The following is a 24,870-nucleotide window of genomic DNA, read 5'->3' as shown; positions in this document are numbered from 1 at the left end:
ATGTTGATTTAAAAAAAAACAACAACATTTGAAGCGTTTTGTCTCAAATGGAGGTAAATATCAATGCATTTCCTGTGTGAAAATAAAAACAAGAATATTAATATGAATGAATGAAGTTGGTTGTTTAATAATATAAACATTTTAAAAGTGACTGGTTTAGTAGAATAGCCAATAAGTAGAAAATAATAATAGTACAATGTTTTTTATTTTAAAAAAACACCAAATTTCTATGGATACACTTTGTTTGTTACAGGATGCTATGATTATGTTTTATTTAAATTAAATAGTTTTGACAGCACCTCCTAATATAAACCAAAAACGCTCAAAAATAAAGTTAAACAAATCAGTGACGCTATATTTGGTTTTACTTTGAAGGGCGCTTCTGACCGGAAGCGGCCCAGTGATTAAGTCCCGGCGACTTTCCAGCAGCTTCGCTCGGCTGCTGGTGCAAACACGGAGTCATGGAGCGCAACAAGAAGCGTCGGAGAGTCTCTGCGAGCGAACAGAGTCCGCGAGTCTTCAGAGTCTGAGTCCAGAGGAACCACCAGCACCAGCACGAGGAGCTCGCGCGCACTTCAGAACCTGGAGACTGGAACATCCGGGGCCGCACAGGTGCACCAGGTGCTCAGACATGCTCTCGAGGCTGTTCCTGGACATTTTCACTCGTTTTGGGAAAATGTGTGCAGCTTGAAAAAAACCAAACTTCTCTCACGTCTGATGTCGTCTCGAGGAACTTTTCTTCTTGGACTCACAGCCGAGCTTTGATTTTCCCGGAGAAGGATCTTCTGGAACGTTTGAGGAGAACCATGGTGAAGTTCCATAACTCGGACCTATGGATAGCCTGGATGCTGGTCTTCTGCATGGACGGTGAGTTTTAAAATAAATAAATAAATAAATGAAAATAAGAGCATGATGGACGTGCACGCGCGGGAGTAGATTGATCTGGATTTAACATTTTTTTTTAAGGCAACTTCCCTCCAAGAGCGCGTGCTCCATTTGATCCTTCACTCCTTAATACTTTCTGTTTGGATCAAGCGTTAAATCCGCTGCTTTTCAACCCGAAAAAAAAACAAAAAAACGCAGAGATTTAGGATCACTTTACCAGAGTCTTTTTCTCCAAAGCACTTTTGATTTGTCTCATATCAGCCTTTAATATTTATTTATTTATTTGAATGTTAACTGTACGAGCCGCTGTTCTCTGCACAGCTCGATGTGAAACGTTTCGCAGCAGAACCGGAGCAGACGGTGCAGAGTTTCGCTCATAATCCGAACCGATTAAGGCGCAGGATGTTGAGCGACCACTACATATTCTGCTGTAATTCTCCCGCGGGAATTAAACCACAAACACACACACAAACACACACACATGTGTGTGTTACGATGCGACTTTATGTCTCTCTTTATGCTCATGTGGTTTTCATGCTGTTGGACTTCACTGGTGGGACTTTTCACTCAGTTTTTAGACCTTAAAAAAGTAATTAATGCGTCTTGTATGGATGAATAAATAGTTTAATATAAGTAAATAAAACGTCTCTAGAAGCTTTCGTTGAAAGATGAACAACAGTTTAGTTATAGTAGATAAAAGTAATTTAATAGTCAACATTAATACCATTTATAAAGCACTTTAAAACAATAAAATGGATCATCAAAGTATTGTAGTAGTAGTTGAAATGTCTAAAGGGCCACGTTGTATAAACAAACCTATTAAAAACTTACAAAAAAATATTTAAAGAACAAAGTAAAAAGTCAACAAGTTTTGTTGTTGACATACTATTGTAAACATGAGCTGATAAAACGACATCAAATATCATTTTGAGGAGCAGAATATTCCTCAATAACTTAAAGAATATAATTTAAATGTAATAATATCAGGTGTTTAAATAAAGCACACAAACATAGGAATGAATAAAAAGGAATAAAGTTAGTAAAACCCATTTATAAAGTAGTTAAAAACGTCACACGTTGGTCACCAATGCTTTAAAAATTATAATAAAAAGACAATAAGACAATTAAAACGTAAATAAGACCAAGATAAATGAGGATTAAAGTAGAAGAAGTACTGTATACTTGGTTAAAAACCAAAAAGTAAAGTGTGTTTGAAGACTTAATTATTTAGCATTATTAAGAGTTGCTTTGTTGATGCTACAACAGGAAATGAATGTAGAAGATACTTTAATATAGCGACATAAAGTAAAAAACAAAACAAAACCAAAAGGCTTGTAAAAAAAATACTCTGATAAAAGTTATTTCTTATTAATTGATCAAATGAATCAGTTTTTATTCTTAAACGTTTTATTTTTTCAGATAATATTGATATGAACAAGTAAATAATTTAGAAAATAAATGTTATTCAAATTTAGGTGGATATAAAAACATACAAATGTATTCTACAATTTACCAGCTCATGCACTGGAATAAAAACAGACATAAAAAACACAATTTTCCAACAGAAAAGTGACTAAAATCGTGTTAAAAACAATGAAAAAAAACAGGAATTTGTTCTCTAGTTAATTAATCGCAATTAATCGCATCTCTATAAAGTTAATGCACAATTAAAAGAGTCCCAATCCAAAGATAAAGCAGTCATTGTTTCCATTGTTCGCTTCAGATTCTCTATGAAGTCGACTCTTGGTCGCAGCTTCTCTCGACTCTGACATGTCACTCGTGGAGATTGAATCCAGTCCTGATTGCAGGTGTTTCACTCGACTGCTCTTATTTATCCCAGAGTTCTTCCCCCTCGAGTCCATATAGTCTTGTCGCACAAACTGCTTTGATTTGATCAGCTGGTGCTATTGTCTGATCAAAACTGCTGAGGGAAGACAAAAGTAAACACCAGCTCGTCTGCGACCGGTCGACTGTGGAGAAGCATCTTCTTCAGCCTCGCGTCGAAGGCAAAGTGGTTGTTTTTTTTCGGAGCTTCAATCTCTTAAGTCGGACGCTCTGGCGACGGCTGGAGAAAATAAAGTCTTGAAGCTGCGAGGCGGGTATCGATCGGCGATGGGGTTTGTTAAGCTCTGGGATCTGACCTCCGCTCTGTGGCTGTCGGACAATGTCAGTCGATCAATGTGATCAGTTTGTTTAGTCGCTGGAGACGACATCGATTCGACTCGTTACACAATCGACGGATATAGAAACCCTGGGTCGGGATCGGACGGACCTGGAGTGTGTGAAGTTTTTGTGTCACGTGATCAAAAAACGAGCTAAAAGTTTGACTATATTTGCTCCTGTCGAATTTTGCACATTGAAAATACAGTCCAGACATTACTAATCAATTCAATGATAAAAAACGAGACATATTTTTCTTTTTAGCGTTCTCTAAGTACTTCTGACTTTATATATGTTCTAATGATTAGTCTATTCTTGTTGCCACAGAAGCTCCACGTCTCTGATGCTCGTCTCTGTAACTTCAAGGAACTGATTGTCATTTCCAGAAGCTGTCAATCACAGAAAAAAACAATATAAAACCCTGTAAACCCGATTAAATAAAACATTTCTTCACACATTTTAATCGAGGTTTGTTTGATGTTAGTGGCAGAAAAAGTTACCAAACCAATGACCTGATTTGGTTAATGTTTTTTAATGTTTTCTTTCGAGTTCAACGTATTTTTTTAAAATTAAATTTATTTGGCAATTTGGTTTAAAACGCGTGAATCTATAGATTTTAAATGATTCTCCTTTAATCTAATCCTCTTTAAAATACTAGACTATGGAAAAAAAAAACGTTTGTGTAATTTTTTGCGTTAGTCAATGAAGCTTCATGAAACGGTTTCCTCATTTCCCAGGCTCAGTAGGTGGCGCTGTTGGCCTAATATGATTTATGGTTTAATTTTAATAATTGATAAATTAAATTTTATTATAAATAAATTGAATAATCCGACAAAGTGCACCACCTGGTGGTCTCTGAAAAATAAGACGAAGCTTCATGAAGCTTCATCAACCGACGCTTTTAAAAGTAACTCGTACGACTATAATATAAACTAAAAATTCAACTAAAATCAAAACAATTTTCAACTAAAATCAAACCATTTCCAAGTTGAATAAAAGAAAATTCAACTTTGATCAAACAATTTTTAACTATAATCCAACAATTTTTAACTATAATACAAACAATTTTTTAACTATAATCCAACAATTCTCAACTATAATCCAACATTTTCAACTATGATCAAACAATTTTTAACTATAATAAAACAATTTTCAACTATAATAAAACAATTTTCAACTATAATCCAACAATTTTCAACTATAATCAAACAATTCTCAACTATAATCAAACAATTTTCAACTATAATCAAACAATTTTCAACTATAATCCAACAATTTTTAACTATAATCCAACAATTTTCAACTATAATCCAACAATTTTCAACTGGAATCAAAAGATTTTCAATTTAAATACAACAATTTTCAACTTTGATCCAAAAATGTTCAACTTTGATCCAAAAATGTTCTACTGTGATCAAACCATATTCGACTAAAATCAAACTCCGGCAAAATAAGACGAAGCTTCATGAAGCTTCATCAAACCTACGCCTATAAAAGTAACCGATGCGACTCTTTTTGACAAAACGTACGACGAGACAAAACACAAAAGTAAACTTCTAATATTGTCGACGGCTCAAAAGTGTGTTTTGACTTCCACAGCTTTATTGCTGGCAAAACATATTCGTCTTGAGAAACCAACAATGGCGGCTCTGTGCTCGGGGAAACCGATTGGTTCGGCCGCTGTCACAATGAAGCCCTCGGGCGGCGCCGACACAGAGCGGCTCTGTCCGGGATCCGGTCCCACCGTTCACGGGGAACGTCCCTGGAGGGCGTGGTCGGCTCCCGGCGTCCAATCGATGCCGTGGATTCAACTCCGACGGACGTGGTTTCTGTGAACTTTCCAGACTCTTGATCCGCAAATGATCTTTCACGAGTGTTTCGGGACACGATGTGAAAGTCGCTGAATTAAGAAGAATCTCTCCATCACTTCTTCTTCTTCTTCTTTGAGATCCCAGAGAAGATCGGGAAGTTTACTCCCTCTGGTGGACACGTACTGTAATGCAGTTATTTATACATCTCTTAAGCTACATGGTTATAATTTAATGTAAATATACTTTTCTACACGTTTCGTTATTAAGATAGTCTTTTTTGTACGCATTTTTATCTACTTATAAAATGGCGAAAACCATCTGGATCCACAAATCTTTTGAAGGATTCGTCACATAGTTTGTGTCTGTTCTGTTAAAAAACTCTCTTTGCTCTAAATTGAGGCTAAAAATACTTGAAAAAAAATGTATTGAATAATACATTTAATATAAGTACTTTTTGTACTTCATCTTTTATTGGGCATTAAAAATTATATTAATTAAAGAACAAGGTAAAACGAAATGTATTTTTCTACACAAAATAGTATACATTGTACGCATTTTTATCTTCTTAAAAATGTTGTTGCACAAAAAACCATCCGGATCCACAAATCTTTTGAAGGATTATTCACACCGTTTGTGTGTCTGTTGTGTTAGAAAATTCCATAATTCTACAATCCAAGCATATTGCTCTAAATTGAGGGTAAAAATACTTAAAAAATGTTTTTTGAACTTTACATATAATATTAACATGAGGTACTTTTAATTCTTCCTTTTTTATAGGAGCATTGAAAAATAAATATATTAAAGAACAAAGTAAAACAAAAGATATTTTCTTACACAAAATGGTATTTATTGGACACATTTTTATCTACTTAAAAATGCCGTTACACGAAAAACCATCTGGATCCACAAGTCTTTTGAAGGATTCATCACACCGTTTGTGTGTCTGTTGTGTTAGAAAATTCCGTAATTCTACAGTAGGAGCTCATTGCTTTCAATGGAGGCTTAAAATACTTTAAAACATTGATTGAACTATACATATAAAATTATTATAAGGTACTTTTTATACTTCCTATTTTATCGAGCATTAAAAAATGAATTAATTAAAGAAAAAAGTAAAACGAAAGAGGGTTTTCTACACAAAATGGTAATTATTTTGGCATTTTTATCTACTTAAAAATGGTGTTTCCGGAAAAACCATCTGGATCCACAAGTCTATAAAAGTAACATAAGGTACTTTTTTTTTACTTCCTTCTAGATCCTCACAGTAGTGCAGTCGTCAAGTAAATTATATACTAGATAATGTTGAGAGTTATTATGAGTTTTTAAAAGTATTTAAAGAAAAAATTAAAGAACAAAGTAAATAATGATTCTGTAAATAGTTAGAGAAAAAGCCACGAAAAAAATGGGAAAGAATTTGAAAAAAGATTAATAAAAAGATTGAATCAAGTGTTAAATATCTTTAGAACTTGATAGTAAAACCCTATCATTTTATTATTTTACAAAGAAAACGTGAGTATTTGGTTATAAAAAATCCTGTAATAAATAATTTTGGGGGAAATTATTTGGCTTTTATTTAAAGAAGGACCAGATTTTTTTTAACAACTAAATCAAAAAATGACGACCTTGTATTTCTTAGAAAGTCAATGATTGACTCTATTTGAACATAACTAGAAGGTAAACAAGTGTATTTTTTAAATTAAAGATATATTCAAGCATGATCTAAGCTGAAGAAACTGTTTTGTAATATGATAAAACAAAAATGATTTATAGAATCATCATAACTCTTCTTTAAAAATGGAGATTTTAAAAAATCAAATTTGTTTTTATGGAGCGACTTTGCTGCTAAAAAGGAGCAGCTGGAACACGAGTGTTGGACAGATGGAACTTTTCCACCTCGATTACTTTTTACCCCTAAAAATAGCCTCTAAAAAAAAGAGGCACCTCTGGGACCTCGTGTGAAGCATGTGTGTGTGTCGAGTGTGTGTGTGTGTGTGTGTGTGAGAGACACGACTTCAGACGGTCCTCTGATGATGTCGTCCATCCGGGGAGTGCAGATGAATAAATGATGGGCAGATATTCGGAGGAGACGAGATTTGTTCAGACCATCGCATTAAAACCTGGTCCAGAGTCTGCAGCGTGTGATGTGGTCACTTGAACCTCCGCAGCTCTCGGCTCGCGTCGCTCCACAGTCGGTTTATTCTCTCATCAGTGCGTCATGACAGAATCATGAGCTGAAGCTGTGGATGTTCATTTAAAAAAAACAACTACATTTTGGGTTTTAAACTCATCATGTTGTCGTTCACCTCTGAGAACCTTTTTCCACCGGTTTAGATGAAGTTCTCAAAGCTTTTGACGTCGACTTAAATACTGCACTTGAATTAATTTGGTGGAGAAATACAATTATTTATTATAATCAATTTTTTTTTAACTGTAATCAAACAATTTTCAACTATAATCAAACAATTTTCAACTAAAACAATTTTCAACTATAATCAAATAATTTTCAACGATAATCAAACAATTTTAAACTAAAACAATTTTCAACTATAATCAAACAATTTTCAACTATAATCAAACAATTTTCAACGATAATCAAACAATTTTCAACTATAATCAAACAATTTTCAACTATAATCAAACAATTTTCAACTATAATCTAACAATTTTCAACTATAATCCAACAATTTTCAACTATAATCAAACAATTTTCAACTATAATCTAACAATTTTCAACGATAATCAAACAATTTTAAACTAAAACAATTTTCAACTATAATCAAACAATTTTTAACTATAATCAAACAATTTTCAACAATAATCAAACAATTTTAAACTAAAACAATTTTCAACTATAATCAAACAATTTTAAACTAAAACAATTTTCAACTATAATCAAATCATTTTCAACGATAATCAAACAATTTTAAACTAAAACAATTTTCAACTATAATCAAACAATTTTAAACTAAAACAATTTTCAACTATAATCCAACAATTTTCAACTATAATCAAACAATTTTAAACTAAAACAATTTTCAACTATAATCAAACAATTTTCAACTATAATCAAACAATTTTAAACTAAAACAATTTTCAACTATAATCAAACAATTTTCAACGATAATCAAACAATTTTAAACTAAAACAATTTTCAACTATAATCTAACAATTTTCAACTATAATCAAACAATTTTCAACTATAATCTAACAATTTTCAACTATAATCAAACAATTTTCAACTATAATCAAACAATTTTCAACAATAATCCAACAATTTTCAACTATAATCAAACAATTTTCAACTATAATCAAACAGTTTTCAACTATAATCTAACAATTTTCAACTATAATCAAACAATTTTTTAACTATAATCAAACAATTTTCAACTATAATCAAACAATTTTCAACTATAATCAAACATTTTTTAACTATAATCAAACAATTTTCAACTATAATCAAACAATTTTCAACTATATTCTAACAATTTTCAACTATAATCCAACAATTTTCAACTATAATCAAACAATTTTCAACAATAATCCAACAATTTTCAACTATAATCAAACAATTTTCAACTATAATCAAACAGTTTTCAACTATAATCTAACAATTTTCAACTATAATCAAACAATTTTTTAACTATAATCAAACAATTTTCAACTATAATCAAACAATTTTCAACTATAATCAAACATTTTTTAACTATAATCAAACAATTTTCAACTATAATCAAACAATTTTCAACTATAATTAAACAATTTTCAACTATAATCAAACAATTTTCAACTATAATCAAACATTTTTCAACTATAATCTAACAATTTTCAACAATAATCAAACATTTTTAAACTAAAATCCAACAATTTTCAACTAAAATCCAACTATAATCAAACAATTTTCAACTATAATCAAACAATTTTCCAACTATAATCAAACTATTTTATACTAAAATCAAACTATTTTAAACCAAAATTAAACAATTTTCAACTATAAACAAAAAAAAATTATACTAAAAATCAAACAATTTACTATAATTAAACAATTTTGACAACTTTCTACTAAACTCAAACATTTTTCTACTAAAATCCAACAATTTTCAACTGAAATAAAACTTTTTTCTACTATAATCAAATCATTTTCAACTATAATCAAACAGTTTTAAACTATAATCAAACAATCATTAAAGCAACATCAAAACTCAGTAAACATTCTTAAGTGACTCATGTCAGTAGAAGTGATTCGACTAATTTTGAGAAACTTTTCTGACTCTACAGCTGAAGGAGCTGCAGCTTCATGTGAGATTGAAACGAGCCTCGAGCTCGTCTATATTTCAAAGTCTCTGTATGTCATGAAACTCTGAAGATCTTCATCTCACTTCATACTTTTTGCTTTGCTGGCTCTGGAGCTGACAGGACGTTTGCTGACGGAGCTTCTACTGCACCTCAGGGGAGGAAGTTTTATTTTCTAATCTCTTACAATCTTATAGTTTTGCAAACATTATTCACTAAATCTCTCTGACCTTGAACAGGAAGAAGTCACGCTTGATGTGAAGTAAAACATCTAAAAATCTCCATATTTATGTTTTGAACTTTTGTATAGAAGTAGATCAGTGTCATCATAATATTTAATGTTTGAATTTAACATTTTTAAATGTTGAAACTTGGGTTTTTAAATAATTGAATAAAATATTTTATATATTGAAAGGTTTAATTTTGTTTTATTAAATAATTTAATTTAATAATTTGTATATTAAAACTTTTGAATTTTACACTAATTTACCTCCATACATTTGAATATTGTGACACTAATTTACCGCCATACAATTCAAAATTCTGACACTAATTTACCTCCATATGTTTGAATATTGTGACACTAATTTACCTCCATACATTTGAATATTGTGACACTAATTTACCGCCATACAATTCAAAATTCTGACACTAATTTACCTCCATATGTTTGAATATTGTGACACTAATTTACCTCCATACTATTCAAAATTCTGATATTAATTTACCTCCATACTATTCAAAATTCTGAAACTAATTTACCTCCATACTATTCAAATATTCTGATGCTAATTTACCGCCATACAATTCAAAATTCTGATATTAATTTACCTCCATACTATTCAAAATTCTGACACTAATTTACCTCCATACTATTCAAATATTCTGACGCTAATTTACCTCCATACAATTCAAAATTCGGACACTAATTTATCTCCATAAAATTCAAAATTCGGACACTAATTTACCTCCATACATTTGAATATTCTGACACTAATTTACCTCCATACAATTGAATATTCTGACACTAATTTACCTCCATACCATTGAATATTTTGACTCTAATTTACCTCCATACATTTGAATATTCTGACACTAATTTACCTCCATACATTTGAATACTTTGACTCTAATTTACCTCCATACATTTGAATATTCTGACACTAATTTACCTCCATACATTTGAATATTCTGACAATAATTTACCTACATACAATTGAATATTCTGACACTAATTTACCTCCATACCATTGAATATTTTGACTCTAATTTACCTCCATACATTTGAATATTCTGACACTAATTTACCTCCATACATTTGAATACTTTGACTCTAATTTACCTCCATACATTTGAATATTCTGACACTAATTTACCTCCATACCATTGAATATTCAGACAATAATTTACCTACATACAATTGAATATTCTGACACTAATTTACCTCCATACATTTGAATATTTTGACTCTAATTTACCTCCATACATTTGAATATTTTGACTCTAATTTACCTCCATACAATTTAATATTTTGACACTAATTTACCTCCACACATTTGAATATTTTGACTCTAATTTACCTCCATACATTTGAATATTTTGACTCTAATTTACCTCCATACAATTGAATATTCTGATACTAATTTACCTCCATACCATTGAATATTTTGACTCTAATTTACCTCCATACAATTTAATATTTTGACACTAATTTACCTCCACACATTTGAATATTTTGACTCTAATTTACCTCCATACATTTGAATATTTTGACTCCAATTTACCTCCATACAATTGAATATTCTGACACTAATTTACCTCCATACCATTGAATATTTTGACTCTAATTTACCTCCATACATTTGAATATTTTGACTCTAATTTACCTCCATACAATTCAACCCAAGTTGAATTTCCTTTTGTGTCTCTGTTTACTCTCCTCTGAAAAATATAAGTCGATTAACATGGATTGTTACAAAGACCCTCCCACAACACCGTGTCTGTGTGTGTCTGGCAGTTGTGATGGAGAGCCGCGATAAAACGCACACACAGAGCGTCGTTGCGTTGATCTCTGGTATTACAGAGAATAGTTGTTGTGTTTATCATTGTAATCCTTTATGAGCTCGGATCAATGCTGAAGGAAACGCTTCTGTGCACACGTGTATTCCCACAAGTGTGTGTTACCGTTGAGAGTGTGTGTGTGTGTGTGTGTGTGTGTGTGTGTGTGTGTGCATGTGTGTGTGCATGTGTGTGTGTGTGTGTGTGTCCGCATGTTCCCCCGGCGTATAAATCACGTCGACTCCCACAGGGCGGAGGTTTCTGCCGGACGTCCACGAGAGCTTCAGACGGTCTGATTGTTCTCTCGGTTCATTTGCTAAACGAGAACCCTCTGTGGGGAGTTCCAGGAAAGCTCAGGGTTGAAAGGCCACTGGGTTATTTTGAAATGAACTGTTGACAAACGAAACCCATTGAAACGTGCCGAAGCCTCTAAGATCACGTTCAGGGAAGTATTTACTCGACTCAAAGATCAAGAATGTTAAGGTAAAAGTATATAAATGTGTGTAATAAATGAAAAAAAAAACTATCTTATTAAGATTTTTAATCAAAAGTGGAACTAAATGCTAAAATAAAGTAACGTAATTCAACTTTATGAATTAAATAAACTTGTCTTTTTGTTTTTTTTACTCTCATAGTTAATTTATATATCAATCTTTTATTAAGTAATACAAGTTTTTACTCATTGTTTATATTTAGTTCTAACTAGTATCAGGCATTTCCCAGGTACGTACTTTTGTTTAAGTTCAGGTCTGAAGAAAAGTATAAATGACCGAAGATATAAATATATGATAATGTGAAATTATATTAATTTTAAATACATTTAAAAGTAATACAATTAGCATACAGTTGATTTAATATTATTTAAATTAAAGACTATTAATTAAAAAAATAAAAATAATTTGGAAACGTTATTTGTGAATTATTGGAATAAGAATATTACATTTTACGTATAAAAATAATAACAATAAAAAAATAAGTTAAGAAAATATTCATGTTTTATCAAATTATATAAAAAATTGAAACAACCTTTTAATATAGAAGTTATCAAATTCAATTATTTATCAAAAATAAATAAATGAAATACTGAATTTTAACAGATTAAATATTGAATAATAATAATGTTTTTTTTTTTTAATTATTGGAATAAGAATATAAAACTTTATTTATATTAATATATATGAATATAAAATGTATTTAATATTCATTTCAATTAAAAGAAAAAAAAACTGATGACCATATTTTTTTTAAAGGTGGAATTAAATAAATCAATTATTTAATATTAAATATCGTATTAACTTAAATTCGACTTTTCTGAATTTTAATGGGGGTCTTCTGGTCCCCTTACAGTGAAAAAAAAAAAAAGAAGCTGAAATTCTGGTAATATTCCTCTCTTATTGTGAGATGTATACGTTTTAAATTCATGAATAGATATTTAAGTAAGAAAAAAACATTAATTTAATAAAGTAGTACATTTGTTATCCTAAATATACAAAAAACTATTAAAAAATGAATTGTATTATCATCAACCTACAAGTTTACTTAAACTGTTCTCTTAAAATGAACATTAGTTTCTTTTACATGTATTTTAACCTTTTTTAAAAAACAAAAATGGACCAGAATGAATGTGACACTCGTCCCTTCAACCCCTTAGATTCCATCTCAATCCATCACCGCTAGTGAAGTCGTCGTGTTTTGTATCGTCTCCTGAAGCAAGACTCCACAGTAGTTTAAAGTCCACTCCCCGGGGGATCCTTGCTGGCCTCACATCACTAATTTGAAATGGATTGTTTATCGACCCCCGCGGTGACTGAATGACCCGCGGCGCTGGATGAACCCGGGCGTCTGAAGACATGATACAGAACCCGCTCCGGCGGTGAGTGTCTTGTCTTGGCCGAGATAATTGCGTCCGCTCTAAGAATACACCGGATCATTTCAAATTCCACAGGAATGTAATTCAGCAAATTGCTCACCGTTGCGCACGATGGCTCGTCTTTGTCTGTAATGGCTACCTTTAGTGGCAGGTACTCTGCAGGAAGTACCTTCGGATGCTACCTTTAAAAGCCTTTGAGGGTCAAAAGTGGAGTTCTTAAAAATTCCGGAGCTTGTTTTTCCCCCCGGAAAACACCCACGAAAAGATGTCCTTGGCGATGCATTTACAGGTGAAGCGACCGGTGATTCACGGTGGCTGTGTGAAGACGCAGCATTACCAGAAATGAAACTGAAATCCAGGCAGATTCTGATGCATTAAATATGCCCGAAGCGCTTCGCAGCCATTGGTAATTTATAAAGCGTCTCTCTTAGGGTGAAACGCTGCTGTTTCTGGTGCGTTCGCTCTCCTTCTGTATCTCTGCGGAAAATCTGTTAACATCTGCTGATGTGAAACAGACGACACAAGATATTTGTGTTGTCACGGCATCGTCGCTGCGACGTTGCTTTAAGTCGCAGTAAATATAAAGTTTCAATGGGTTTCAAGGACATTTTTGTTTGGAGATTTTCTTTCTTGTGCCTCAGATTCCATAATACGGACATTTGGGTTTAATGTGATGAGAATTTTGATTATTCTTCACCATGTTGCATCAATATTCAACACCGCTATAAATATAGATGCGCAAATATTTTTATCTTTGAAAAGTAAACTTTATTTATATTATTTATTATTATGATGTATTTATTCAGAATAAACATGCAAATATTTACTATGTTTGTTCATTTTTTAGTCGCAATTAAACTTCTGGCCGCTAGATGGCAGCACACATTTAGTCCTACGATTCCCGGTGATGACTGAGGACGGGAGGATACAGTCGACTCCAGCTGATTTTTAAAGCTTAAGCTAAAGGTTTTTTTTTAACGATACCCGTACCTTTCCTTGAGGTATTTGTTACGAACCAAAGGGTAAAAATAACTTTTAAAATGTTTGCTATATTGATTATTACTGTCTGAAAGGTGATTTGTTTTGAAAAAAAGATGGTGTTTCTCTCTTAAGTAACATTAGTTTGTGATTCTTGACATGTCAAGACGCTTTAATGAAGTTTACTCCAAAAAAAAACTCGTAAACTATTTAAAATGAGCGAAACACACTTTGATTTTTTTTGTGACACGTGTCAAGAACAGACATTTTACTTGAACATATTCTTATATCTTTAATATCAAAACCCCACTTTTCTGACATGTTTCAAATGTTAAAGTCTTTCTCTCCAAGATGCATTAAGTTCCTCCTTATGACCATGTTTTCAACTTATTACTTTATAATGCCGCTTGGAAATCTGGGCGAACGAGAGGTTACGAGAGTCCATTATGACGTAATAATGGCTTCACTCCTCCGGCCAGCTGTAATCACGCCCGCTTTGTTTATACAACGAGTCCCTTGGAGGTGGAGAATTTCCGGGATTGATGACACACGGTGACAAAACCTCCATGCTCCACAAATCACAGCGGAGTGGATGTGGTTACGATAAACAAGATTTAATCTCCAGAAAAACAGGGTTTTCAGTGGGCGGAGCTTAACAGGATTTTCTAATGTAAATATTTCAATGAAAAGAGAGTTTTGTACAAACAGACACTGATGATACAATAGAGGTACAAGATATTTTAAAGACACTTGAAACAACACATTAGTTTAACTTTAAAGAGTAAATAAAAGGTTAGTTTTAACATTAATGTGCAAGAAATGTTCAGTTAACTCACCAGCCTCACTATTTAAGAAGCTACTCGGCAACAATGAGTTCTCAAGAATTCCTTCTAGGACGACTAGACGAGTCCTTCCTCGCTCTCTAGTCCTTTACGTGCAATCGCTTCACACGCTTCCTTCTCTTTATTCTGTTTCCTGCGACTCGTTGCGTCCACACATGCGACACAAAAATGACTTTCCAGGGACGGGAGTGAGACTAAAAAAAGTGGTCCTCGGTCGTCCTGGCAGGAGGAGAACGAGTGAGCACGTCAGATGTGATGCATGTGAACAACCAGGAGGAACGTTCAGGCACACTCGGCCAGGAGATGAGAGCGAAGGAGGGTGTGAAGGGAAAGATGGAGCGAGAGGGAGAAGGAGACCATCTGTGCTTTGTTACAGTAGACTTCACCTCAACGGTGCGTCCGTGACGGAACGAGAGGTTCGGACGGACTCGGGTCACACGTGCGCTCGCACGCAACCACGCAAACGTCTACACAAATTGTGCGAGGAGAACACGAGAGTGTATTTTTACCCCGAGAACGACCCGAGCGCCAGTCGCTTCGCCGTTCAAGGCAACGTTTACCTAAAGCAAATATGCAAAAGCGCTTCGACTATCTTGAAGAAAAACACCCACACGCCTACACGGCAACAGGCGCCGCATCTGTGTGTACAAGCTAAAGGCGTTGATCAACTTTGAAGTGTTTTTTTTCACACCAATGCTGCCATTTACATAAAGCTGGATGTATTTTTATTGTGTCTCCAGTTATTTATGCGATTAGAAAAACAATTATTTTATTGTTTAAACACATAGACTGTGTTTGTTTTCCATCCTCCATTGTTGTCGACTTGTTTTCAAGACGAAATAATCTTATTTCCAGGCCGGTTGTTGTGATAGAAAAACTTCAGTGGCTCGTCTGAATATAAGTTGTGTTGAACGATGTGTCTCTTGTATGTTGAACGCACACAAGTGATACACAATGAGTCGTATATCGAACGTTTGAGAATCGTGGTTGCTTTAAACCTATGTTAAACTTGGCTTCTTTAGACATTTTTGTGGCTCAATACTCAACATTAATAGACTCTCTTTGCACTTTGCTCTTTATATTTGCACTTTGCTCTTTATATTTGCACTTTGCTTTCTCTTTGCACTTTGTTCTTTATATTTGCACTTTGCTTTCTCTTTGCTCTTTATATTTGCACTTTGCTCTTTATATTTGCACTTTGCTTTCTCTTTGTTCTTTATATTTGCACTTTGCTTTCTCTTTGCACTTTGCTCTTTATATTTGCACTTTGCTTTCTCTTTGTTCTTTATATTTGCACTTTGTTATCTTTGCTCTTTTTATTTGCACTTTGTTTTTGCCGTGTCCTGGAAATCTAATTTCCCGTAGGAGATCTCCAGTGTGTCAATCTAAAATCAATCTAATCTAATCTAATCCAATCTCAGTGTAGATGAATGTTCGTATGGTGACCTATCAAGATGTCAGTGTTTAAGATAAGATGAGAAACAGAGGTTATCTATCTCAGAAGATACTTCCAATAAGAGTGAAGAATTTAATGGGGGAATGAAGTAAAACTTTGCAATCTGACTACTTAAGGTTTGGCATGTGTAAAATGTGTCCGATCCGTGATCAAAAGTGCTAAAAATTGTTGTCTCTGTGATGGAGTTTGACATCCTTGATTTAAATTCTTGAAATACGAGTGTTTCTCTGAGGATTAAGACCTCGTAGTCTTAACAAAACTTGTCTTTATCCAGAATGAAGTTTTTGTCAACAAACAAATAATCTTGTGACTTCACCGTTGCCTCAACTATGAGTAATATTACTGCAGATTTTCTCTGGTACATACATTATTTACTCTTTGAAGGATTGTACTTTTCCTTTGGTAGCTGCTGTAAAATTATTTTGCTGACATTCGTGCCAGTCTGTAGTTTACTCTCGTGGATCTAATGTTGATGTGATAATAATGTGGGTATCGTGGTAAAAAAAAAAAAAAAAATGTAAAAAACCCTCGTATGAGGATCCTGTGACTCCAATGAATCTCAGATAATACACATTTGTTTTTTAAATCAAGTGAGATCCTCATCATCTACTTTCTGACCTGGTGCTTGTCGATATAGTTCATGTATTTGAGTACATTTTTTTCAAAAATACAATGCTGTCAATTGAATTGAGGAAATCATATAGTTGAACGCTGAGATCATAGATTAGTGTTTGTGATAAATTGGTGAAGATACAAATAAACGTACTGTTCCTTATCACATAATTGATCACTTGTATAGTACAAGCCATACATAACTTTTTACTGGAGACCTCAGTCTGACCTTGATCGGGATGTTTTCCCTCTTTTATGACAGCAAAAAAACAGACCCAGAGGGCAAACCTTGACACTTGAGGTTCACTTATCCTCTCTTCCCTCAAGCCCTTCATTTTCAACTCTGACCAAAATGACAAGATGGTGGATGTAACCAGCTGTAATGGATCACTTTCAGCAGGTAGCTTTCGTCTCTGATCGACTGCTTCTTTGAACGGCACATCTGTCAGTACTGATGTGAAGTACCGATGAAACCCTTAACTGATAAGAGGAAGAAGACTTTTGTCCAACCATGTTGGAATAAAGGCCATTTGTTTTGAGAGTCACAACAAGGCGAATTTTCTTTTTCCTGGTAACTAAGAAAAATTAACTTCTTATTTTTTATCATCAACTTAAAACGATTGCATGTATAAAACTGTATAAATACATGTTCATGGAGTACTTGACTCTGCTGTTGTAGTATTTACAGACCACATGACTCTTGACGAAGTCGTAACTGCTTTCATTTGTTTTCAAACCAAAATATGTCCAAACATCAGCTTTAAAAGCTGCTGGAGTCACTGTATCCTCTTGTCCTCAGTCATCGCTGTGATCTTGAAGGATCTCATCGTTCCTTTAGCAATGGAATCGAGCTGCCGGAAGTTAAATCGCAACACAAAAATGAATAAACACTCAATATATGTAAATTGTATATAAAATATTGATTTTATTTGTAATCACACTTTATTTAAATATAACCCATCATAGAACAATGATAAAAATAAAAACATCTGATGGATTTGTAAGACTAAAAATAAAAATATATATATTTAAATGGATACATGTCCAATATCGTTATTTTTTTAAAATAAAACATCGCAAATTATTTTAGTTTTAACACTTTTTTTTTGTCGCAACCTTAATAATAAAAAAAAACCCTCAAAGTGTTAAAATAAAATGTATAACTTTAAAACTAAAATAAGTCGAGCAGATCATTTATATTTTCTTTATATGAACAAAACACATCATTCGATTGGTCGATCGGGAAGATATCAAAAATGCTGATAGTGGGACGGACAAATCGACCTGCAAGCGATCAGTTTAAGCCTAAACTTAAGTTGCGTGATAGTCTTATATCTTGTATCTGTTCACCCCTTAATCTACTTATACGCTTATTTAAGTTCGATTCAACCTTTATTTTGCTCATTGAGTATATCATGTCGTTCTCCACAAATGGTTCCAACAAATATTTCTAGATGACATTCTCTCTATTTAATTTGTTTCAATTTTCCAATCGCATTCTTTTTAATTCACTTGCGACAAAAGACTGGACGACGACTGTAAAACCGTTGACCCCCCGCAGACCCCTTGAAAGGATCTTGTGATTCTCGACAAAGTGGCGGCGAAACAAGCGTGTGCTTTATTTATTTCCCAGCAACGCTGAAGCCTCCGTGTGTTTGGACCGGGTGGGCGGTGGAAGTCCAACAACAATAAGGGGCATGGATATCAGGGGGCACCATATGCTGCTGTGGCCCATCACCCTTTAATCCCAGCTTCCACTGTCTTATCAGCTCGTCCTCGCCGACTGCCTGGAGCTGCGCGATGGGGGGAGGAATACACTGTCCGCACTACTTTTCTCTGTAATGTGCTCAAAATGCAAATCCTCCCGACCTCAGATGGTCGTTGCCAAACTATGCCAGAATTAAACAAACCCACTTCCCTCTCCCGCACGCGTCATTACGAGGAGGAAACCAAACCAGTCGGACGATAGCGAGATGCTAGTGTCTCGCTAGAGGCGTGCTGTGTCTCAAATCGCATACTTGTCTTAGTATACTAGAAGTTAGTATGCATCAGGATAGTGTACGTACTAACTAGTACGCAAATTCTCAACAGATGGTATGTCTCAAAATCAAACACTGCTGCTACACACTAACAGGAAATGACGCGACAGCTTCTTCTTCTACTACTATTTAACGATGTTGCAACCAACTGTTGGAACGCTATCGCCACCTGCTGGCAGCACGATTTTCAAGTTTTTTAAAAAAAATATGAGAAACGAAATATTCGCGAGATATTTAATCTGGTATCGGCAGCGAAGACGTTGCTGAAAATGCACCTGAAAGTATATGAATAGATATAGTAAGTAAGTAAGTAATATTTATTTATTTATATAGCGCTTTTCCAGACCAGGGTCACAAAGCGCTTTAACAATCAAAACAATACTCAAAAAAGTACATACTTTAAAGATCAAGATAATACCGAGAACAACACAGGAGTTCCAGAAAATCAAGGAAAAGCCTGAACAAATAGAAACGTCTTAAGATGTTTCTTAAAGGAGTCAGTAGATCCATCAAGCGCAAAGAGAGAGGAAGATTGTTCCAAAGCTTGTATGCATTTATATATGACGTAACTTCCATTTAAAACGTCATTAAGATGGCGGCCGTTTAGGGTGGTTAGTGTCCATCGAACCATACTCCTTTTTTTTTTTGGGGGGGGCGTTTTAGTACGCCAATTTAGTGTGCATGGCGCACTCAATTTCGCATACTAAGAATTGAGACGCACTTACACACTAAAAATACTAACTTTGAGTACGCTAGTATGCGTTTTGAGACACAGCACCTGATTTAAATAAACATGGCGATGATAAACTCTTTAAAGACCCTCCATGTCTCGCGCGGCAAACGCCCACGTTTCTGAGAAGTTCTTAAAATAAAGCACGTCTAGAAAATCTAACATTGTCCCAAAGTTGTTATGACATGTTCTTGGATAAGACGGCTTTGGATCAATTAAAAAACTCCTCCAGGCCTGGAGCCGTGTTTTGATCATCAAAGGGTGATCACGGCCGCAGTTGACCTTTTGCTTTTAGTCGTACTTGATTCTTTTTTTTTTTTTTTTTTGCTGGTTTCACCAATTTTCGAGGACAAAAAGTGCCTGAAGTTCATGAGCTTTAAAGTATGTAAGAAATAAATCTTGCTGAATCTGCGTGTTTGAGAAGAGCAGCATGAACGGAACACAAACAATTCCACAGCCACAATAAAGTAATCACACACTAGTATGTAGGGCTGTGTATTGTCAAGTATTACGATACACGTGTTGACGATACGATATATTGCAATACTGTAGAAATAACAATTTATTGTTTACAAAAAGAAATGAGCAAATGTGAAAGTGTTTGTAGGAAAGTGCTTCTCAAATATTAACAAAAAATATAAAATAATTAGCAATGCCAACTAGTGTCCAGAGGTTAAATTGCAGAACACAAATTGAAATAGCAGTGAATATTTGAGTGGTTATTGTAAAATAAAACATCAAAGGATAGTCTTTTATACACGCACTATTGAAATATAAACCATAAAGTAACTTTGAATTATAATAAAATGTTATTTCAAAGGTAATATATATATATATATATATATATATATATATATGTGTGTATTTGTATGTGTATTTTTAAATGTGTTTAATTGATGCAGTGCTACTGAATATCGATACGGTATTGGGAAGAAAAATATTGCGATATATTGTTGTATCAATATTTTCTTACAACCCTACTAGTAAAGAGCAAAAAAAAATAAAGGAAGTATGTATTTATATGTGATTAATAACATGCAAAAGCTGAGACACCACTACTAAGGAAAAATGGAGACGTCTCTAAAAACTTTTTTTTTTTTTACATTTTTGTTTACTTTTTCTGATCATGAATATTCAACTTGCTTGCCTTTTTTAAAAAAAAAAAAAAATAAAAACATTTATGTACAACACCTTTTGTGTTTATGATGTAGTAAACCCACTTTATTGCAAAGACCGATCAAGTGGGCCGGTCCAGAGTTGAGATGGTTTCATGAAGCTTCGTGAAACGGTACCATGGTTTTCATAGCCCTCTAGACGGCACTCCCTGTGCTTTTAATGTGTGGATCTTAATTGCTATTGAACCCTTAAAGTTGAAACAGAATACAACCTTTTGAAACTGGTTTTGTTTTCCCGCTGATCACAACATTTTCCGAAAAATATCGCGGAAGCTAAAAGAATGTCAAAAAGAGTTGCGATTTTAAAAAGGCTGTAACTTGATCAATATCTGATTTATAGATTTAGTTTAATTTAGTTAGTTTAGTTTTGGAATGAGGCGAAGAAAATGAGCCTATTTGCTATAAAAAGTAGTAGGACAGATAGTAAGGAAGCATTTAGCGCATAACCATTTCAGGCCTTTGCCGAAATCCGACACAAAGCAGTTCATTACGGTCACTTTGAGCCCAAAGAAGAGTTCTGTAGCGCCGAACCAAGCGGACTCGAGCGCCCTTTATACATATAGATGAAGCAGCTTTCATGATTCAAACAATGTGAGGCAAATATCTGACACTTATTTAATCCAAAACATCAATTTAAAATGTCTAATTCTGCCCTCAATTCAGGAACCATAAGAAAATGTCAAGCATAAAACCAGCAGATTATTTAGTACCAAAAGCACATCTGCAGAAATCAGAAATGATGACATCACTTCGAATCATGAAATCTCCACGTTTTCCTCTTTTTCTTTTTTTTTTCGCTCCAAAAATATTGCTTTTGGTGTCATGTTCCGAGCTGCTTAGAGGTGATTTGTGAAGATGGAACAATGTGTGAACGACTGAGCCAAGGCCCAAATCATCTGCTGAAATGGGATTTTGCTACAGATTATGTCCGTCACTTGATCCTTGACCCTGCTTTTATAGATTATGGATAGATTCGGCTTTATTTTGATCATTGGCGAGACCTTGCGTGCAAACGCATCATGCCTCAAAAGTGCTGTATTGATTTGATATTTTTTCTGAAATATTCTTCCATCAGCTTTTCTGGACATGGAAGCCGCTTGTGATATATGCCGCCTTTACTGACGATATCAACATGTTGACTGAACTGGGTACTCGTTTATGTAGCGTCTTAAAAACGCCTCACCAGGGCTGGAAGTCGATCTGAAAATGCTTATCATTCAAAGGCAATATTATGAGATACGTGGCGCTGGTCGGAAATGCTCGACCGCTTCCTAATTTCTTTTTGCCCCGAGGCTCCCAGCCTTCTGATCAGGAAGCGTGATGGGGTTTACAAGGGTGAGTGGTGAAGACAGATAAGAATAATAGTGTAGTGTATGTTCACCAGTTAACAAGTATTCACTGATCAAACCTCAAGAGATGTTTTTTAAAAAGTGTAAGCAAGTTCTTCACAGAATGAAATGGAAGTGGAAATGCCTGGTGGTTCAACATTGAAGTGTTAAGAAGTGTATACCTATACCTAGCACGACTGTAGCTCTACACTAATCTCACGTTAAGATTTGTTACAATAAAATCATTTCATATTTAATTTCGATACCAGATTTTTCGATACACATTTCCCGAGCGTTTTAGGGGACGCTTAATTTTTGTGACATTTTTTGATTGTACCAGTCCCTTTGGTTGAACTAATAGCCAAAATATGTCTAAAGAGCAGCTTTAATATCTACTGTCGTCGACTGTATCATCTCGTCCTCAGTCATGGCTGTGATCTCGCAGGATTTCATTGTTGCTTTAGCCGAGGAGAACGTAATACTGCTAACTTCTAGTAAATGGATTTTTTTTGTTTTATACAAGCTTAAATAAAATATAAACCATTTTTCTTTTTTTTTTAAGAAACGACACAGGGCTGTCGAATATCGATGAAGTAACCTGAAGAAATATCCATACAGTAGGATTTAACACCCCTATTACCTTCTACTTTGTCTGATGAGTTGATGAATCTTGAAAGTACTGTTTGCTTGCAACGAACCATGATATTATAGTTTAATATACGTATAATGTGACTTGAAATTCCATCATTTTTAACTTGTGTTTTGTCTTTAGCTTTCTGTCCCTTATGTAGTTTTTTTAATGAGATTTATTTATTTTGAAATACATTTTAAGTAGTTTCTTTCATTTAAATGTTTCTCTTTAACCATCTTACATTAATGTACATCTTTCTATAAATACTTCTTTGAAACAAATAAAGCAAATGTTTTAATCATACTTCGTAGAAAACTTAAATTAAATAATAGATTTATATTTTAGATGTATTATAAGTTCCAAATTTAATTTTGAATAATAGGTGATATCTTCTAATTCATGAAACAGTGTTGCCTGTTTTGTTGTTTTTTAATATTATTACTAGTAATAGTATTGGTTGGATGATATTTCTGATTGTGTTTGGTATTTAAAATGTAAAAACTTCTTACTCACAATAGCTTGAAATGAAGTTCTTTTTCATCCATTGTGAAACAATAATAAGGAGAATTTCCAGCTGTTAACTGAGGCTTTGCAACTTCAAAGTCTTGTTTCTATGGGTACGAGAATCAAGTTCCATTAATTTTTATAATTAAAAATTTATCATAAATTACATGTACATCGCCATTGATTGTTCACATGACTGAAGTCAGACCAATGATTTTCTCTTAGACGTACAGCACAGAATTCTGTAGAGTAAAGAAGCGTCTTTGATGTTCTCGCACGCTTTCATTCCATGATCAACGGCTGAAAGACTCTTGTGGTTAATGTAAATTACGGTGCAATTTATTCTTTAATTTCCAAACATGTCTGGCTTTAGTGTGTTAGATCCTTGCACTGACTGTAAGTCAAGGACTTCCAAATGGGAAGAGGTTGCTTGAAGGTGGCATAAGTAAGTAAGTCATTTATATTTGTAGAGCGCTTTAACTGTGTAAACCAGATCCCTTTAATTCAACGTTCCTGTTTAATGGTTACTTTAGAGGCTTCATAAAATTGCCAGCGTTATCCGAAAATTTACGGCCGCCTCAGCAGGCCATGGACCAGTTGATCACGTCCGGGTGACGGAAGACGCCGCTGTCTTTTATCGTCGTTAACGTGTACAAAGGACACATTGCGAGTCGTTCCACGTCTTCTAAATTGATCCCGACAGTGGAAATGAAGGAGCGCTGAGAAGATCCTCGCTAATAAAGGTTGTTTGGAAGCGGCTCTCGCTGCTCCGACGGAGACTCCAGCTGTTTGTTTTTCCGACGATCCACACGCCCAGACCCGAGTCTACGCAAACACGTACGCGACGGTGGGTACATCCTCGCAATGTCAAACAATCCAATTAGCGGCTATCTAGTCAACTGGGGTAATTACCCAGAGACTATTAAGCCATTTTCTCCCTGTGCACTGTCACAGCTGTAATTATGGCAAAGCAACAATGATGTGCAATTACAGTTCACTTTCCGCCGGTGGTTGATGGGGATGGCAGGCGGGAGGGCCCGCGGATGATGGAGAATTTGATTTCCCAATATTGATACAAGTGGTAACTGCCGGGGCGGAGTCATGCGAAGGACGAACGGCGTCCTCGCCGGGACTTATAAACATATCATATAATCAATGGCGGCATATCAAGCGATCCATCTTGTCTGTTGCGTGTAAACGCTTGACATTTCCCCCTTTATTAAAGCCGTGAGATGAAACGCAGAGTTTTAATGATGACAAGAGATGATCAATGGTTCCATTGTGCTCAGCGGGAGGTTGCTTTATTAACACGGGGCATTGTTGCTTCCAAAGCGATTTTTTTTTTTTTTTCGTTTCCCCCCGTGTTCATAGCATGACTCTCCCTTTGGAATTTAGGTCTGGAAACAGACAGTGTGGCTCAGGTTCGTTCCCCCTTTGTGCATTGTACTCACTTGGAATAGAGACAGTAGAGACGGCCACCGAGAGAGAGAGAGCCAGAGCC

General features: G+C 34.4%; 1 protein-coding gene across 1 annotated transcript in view; it reads left to right on the top strand.

The window, feature by feature from the left end:
- Window positions 1–449: 449 nt before the first annotated feature.
- igsf11 (immunoglobulin superfamily member 11) overlaps window positions 450–24,870 on the top strand; it is a 135,464-nt gene continuing 111,043 nt past the window's right edge. Inside the window, exon 1 of the mRNA XM_087796205.1 lies at window positions 450–867. Within this exon, the coding sequence (XP_087652331.1) occupies window positions 807–867 (61 nt within the window). The 5' untranslated portion in view covers window positions 450–806. The remainder of the gene's footprint in view (window positions 868–24,870) is intronic.

This window comes from Callionymus lyra, chromosome 7 (genome assembly GCF_982586985.1).
Source record: "Callionymus lyra chromosome 7, fCalLyr1.hap1.1, whole genome shotgun sequence".
Lineage (NCBI taxonomy): Eukaryota > Metazoa > Chordata > Actinopteri > Syngnathiformes > Callionymidae > Callionymus > Callionymus lyra.
This window is presented reverse-complemented; position numbering and strand designations above follow the sequence as displayed.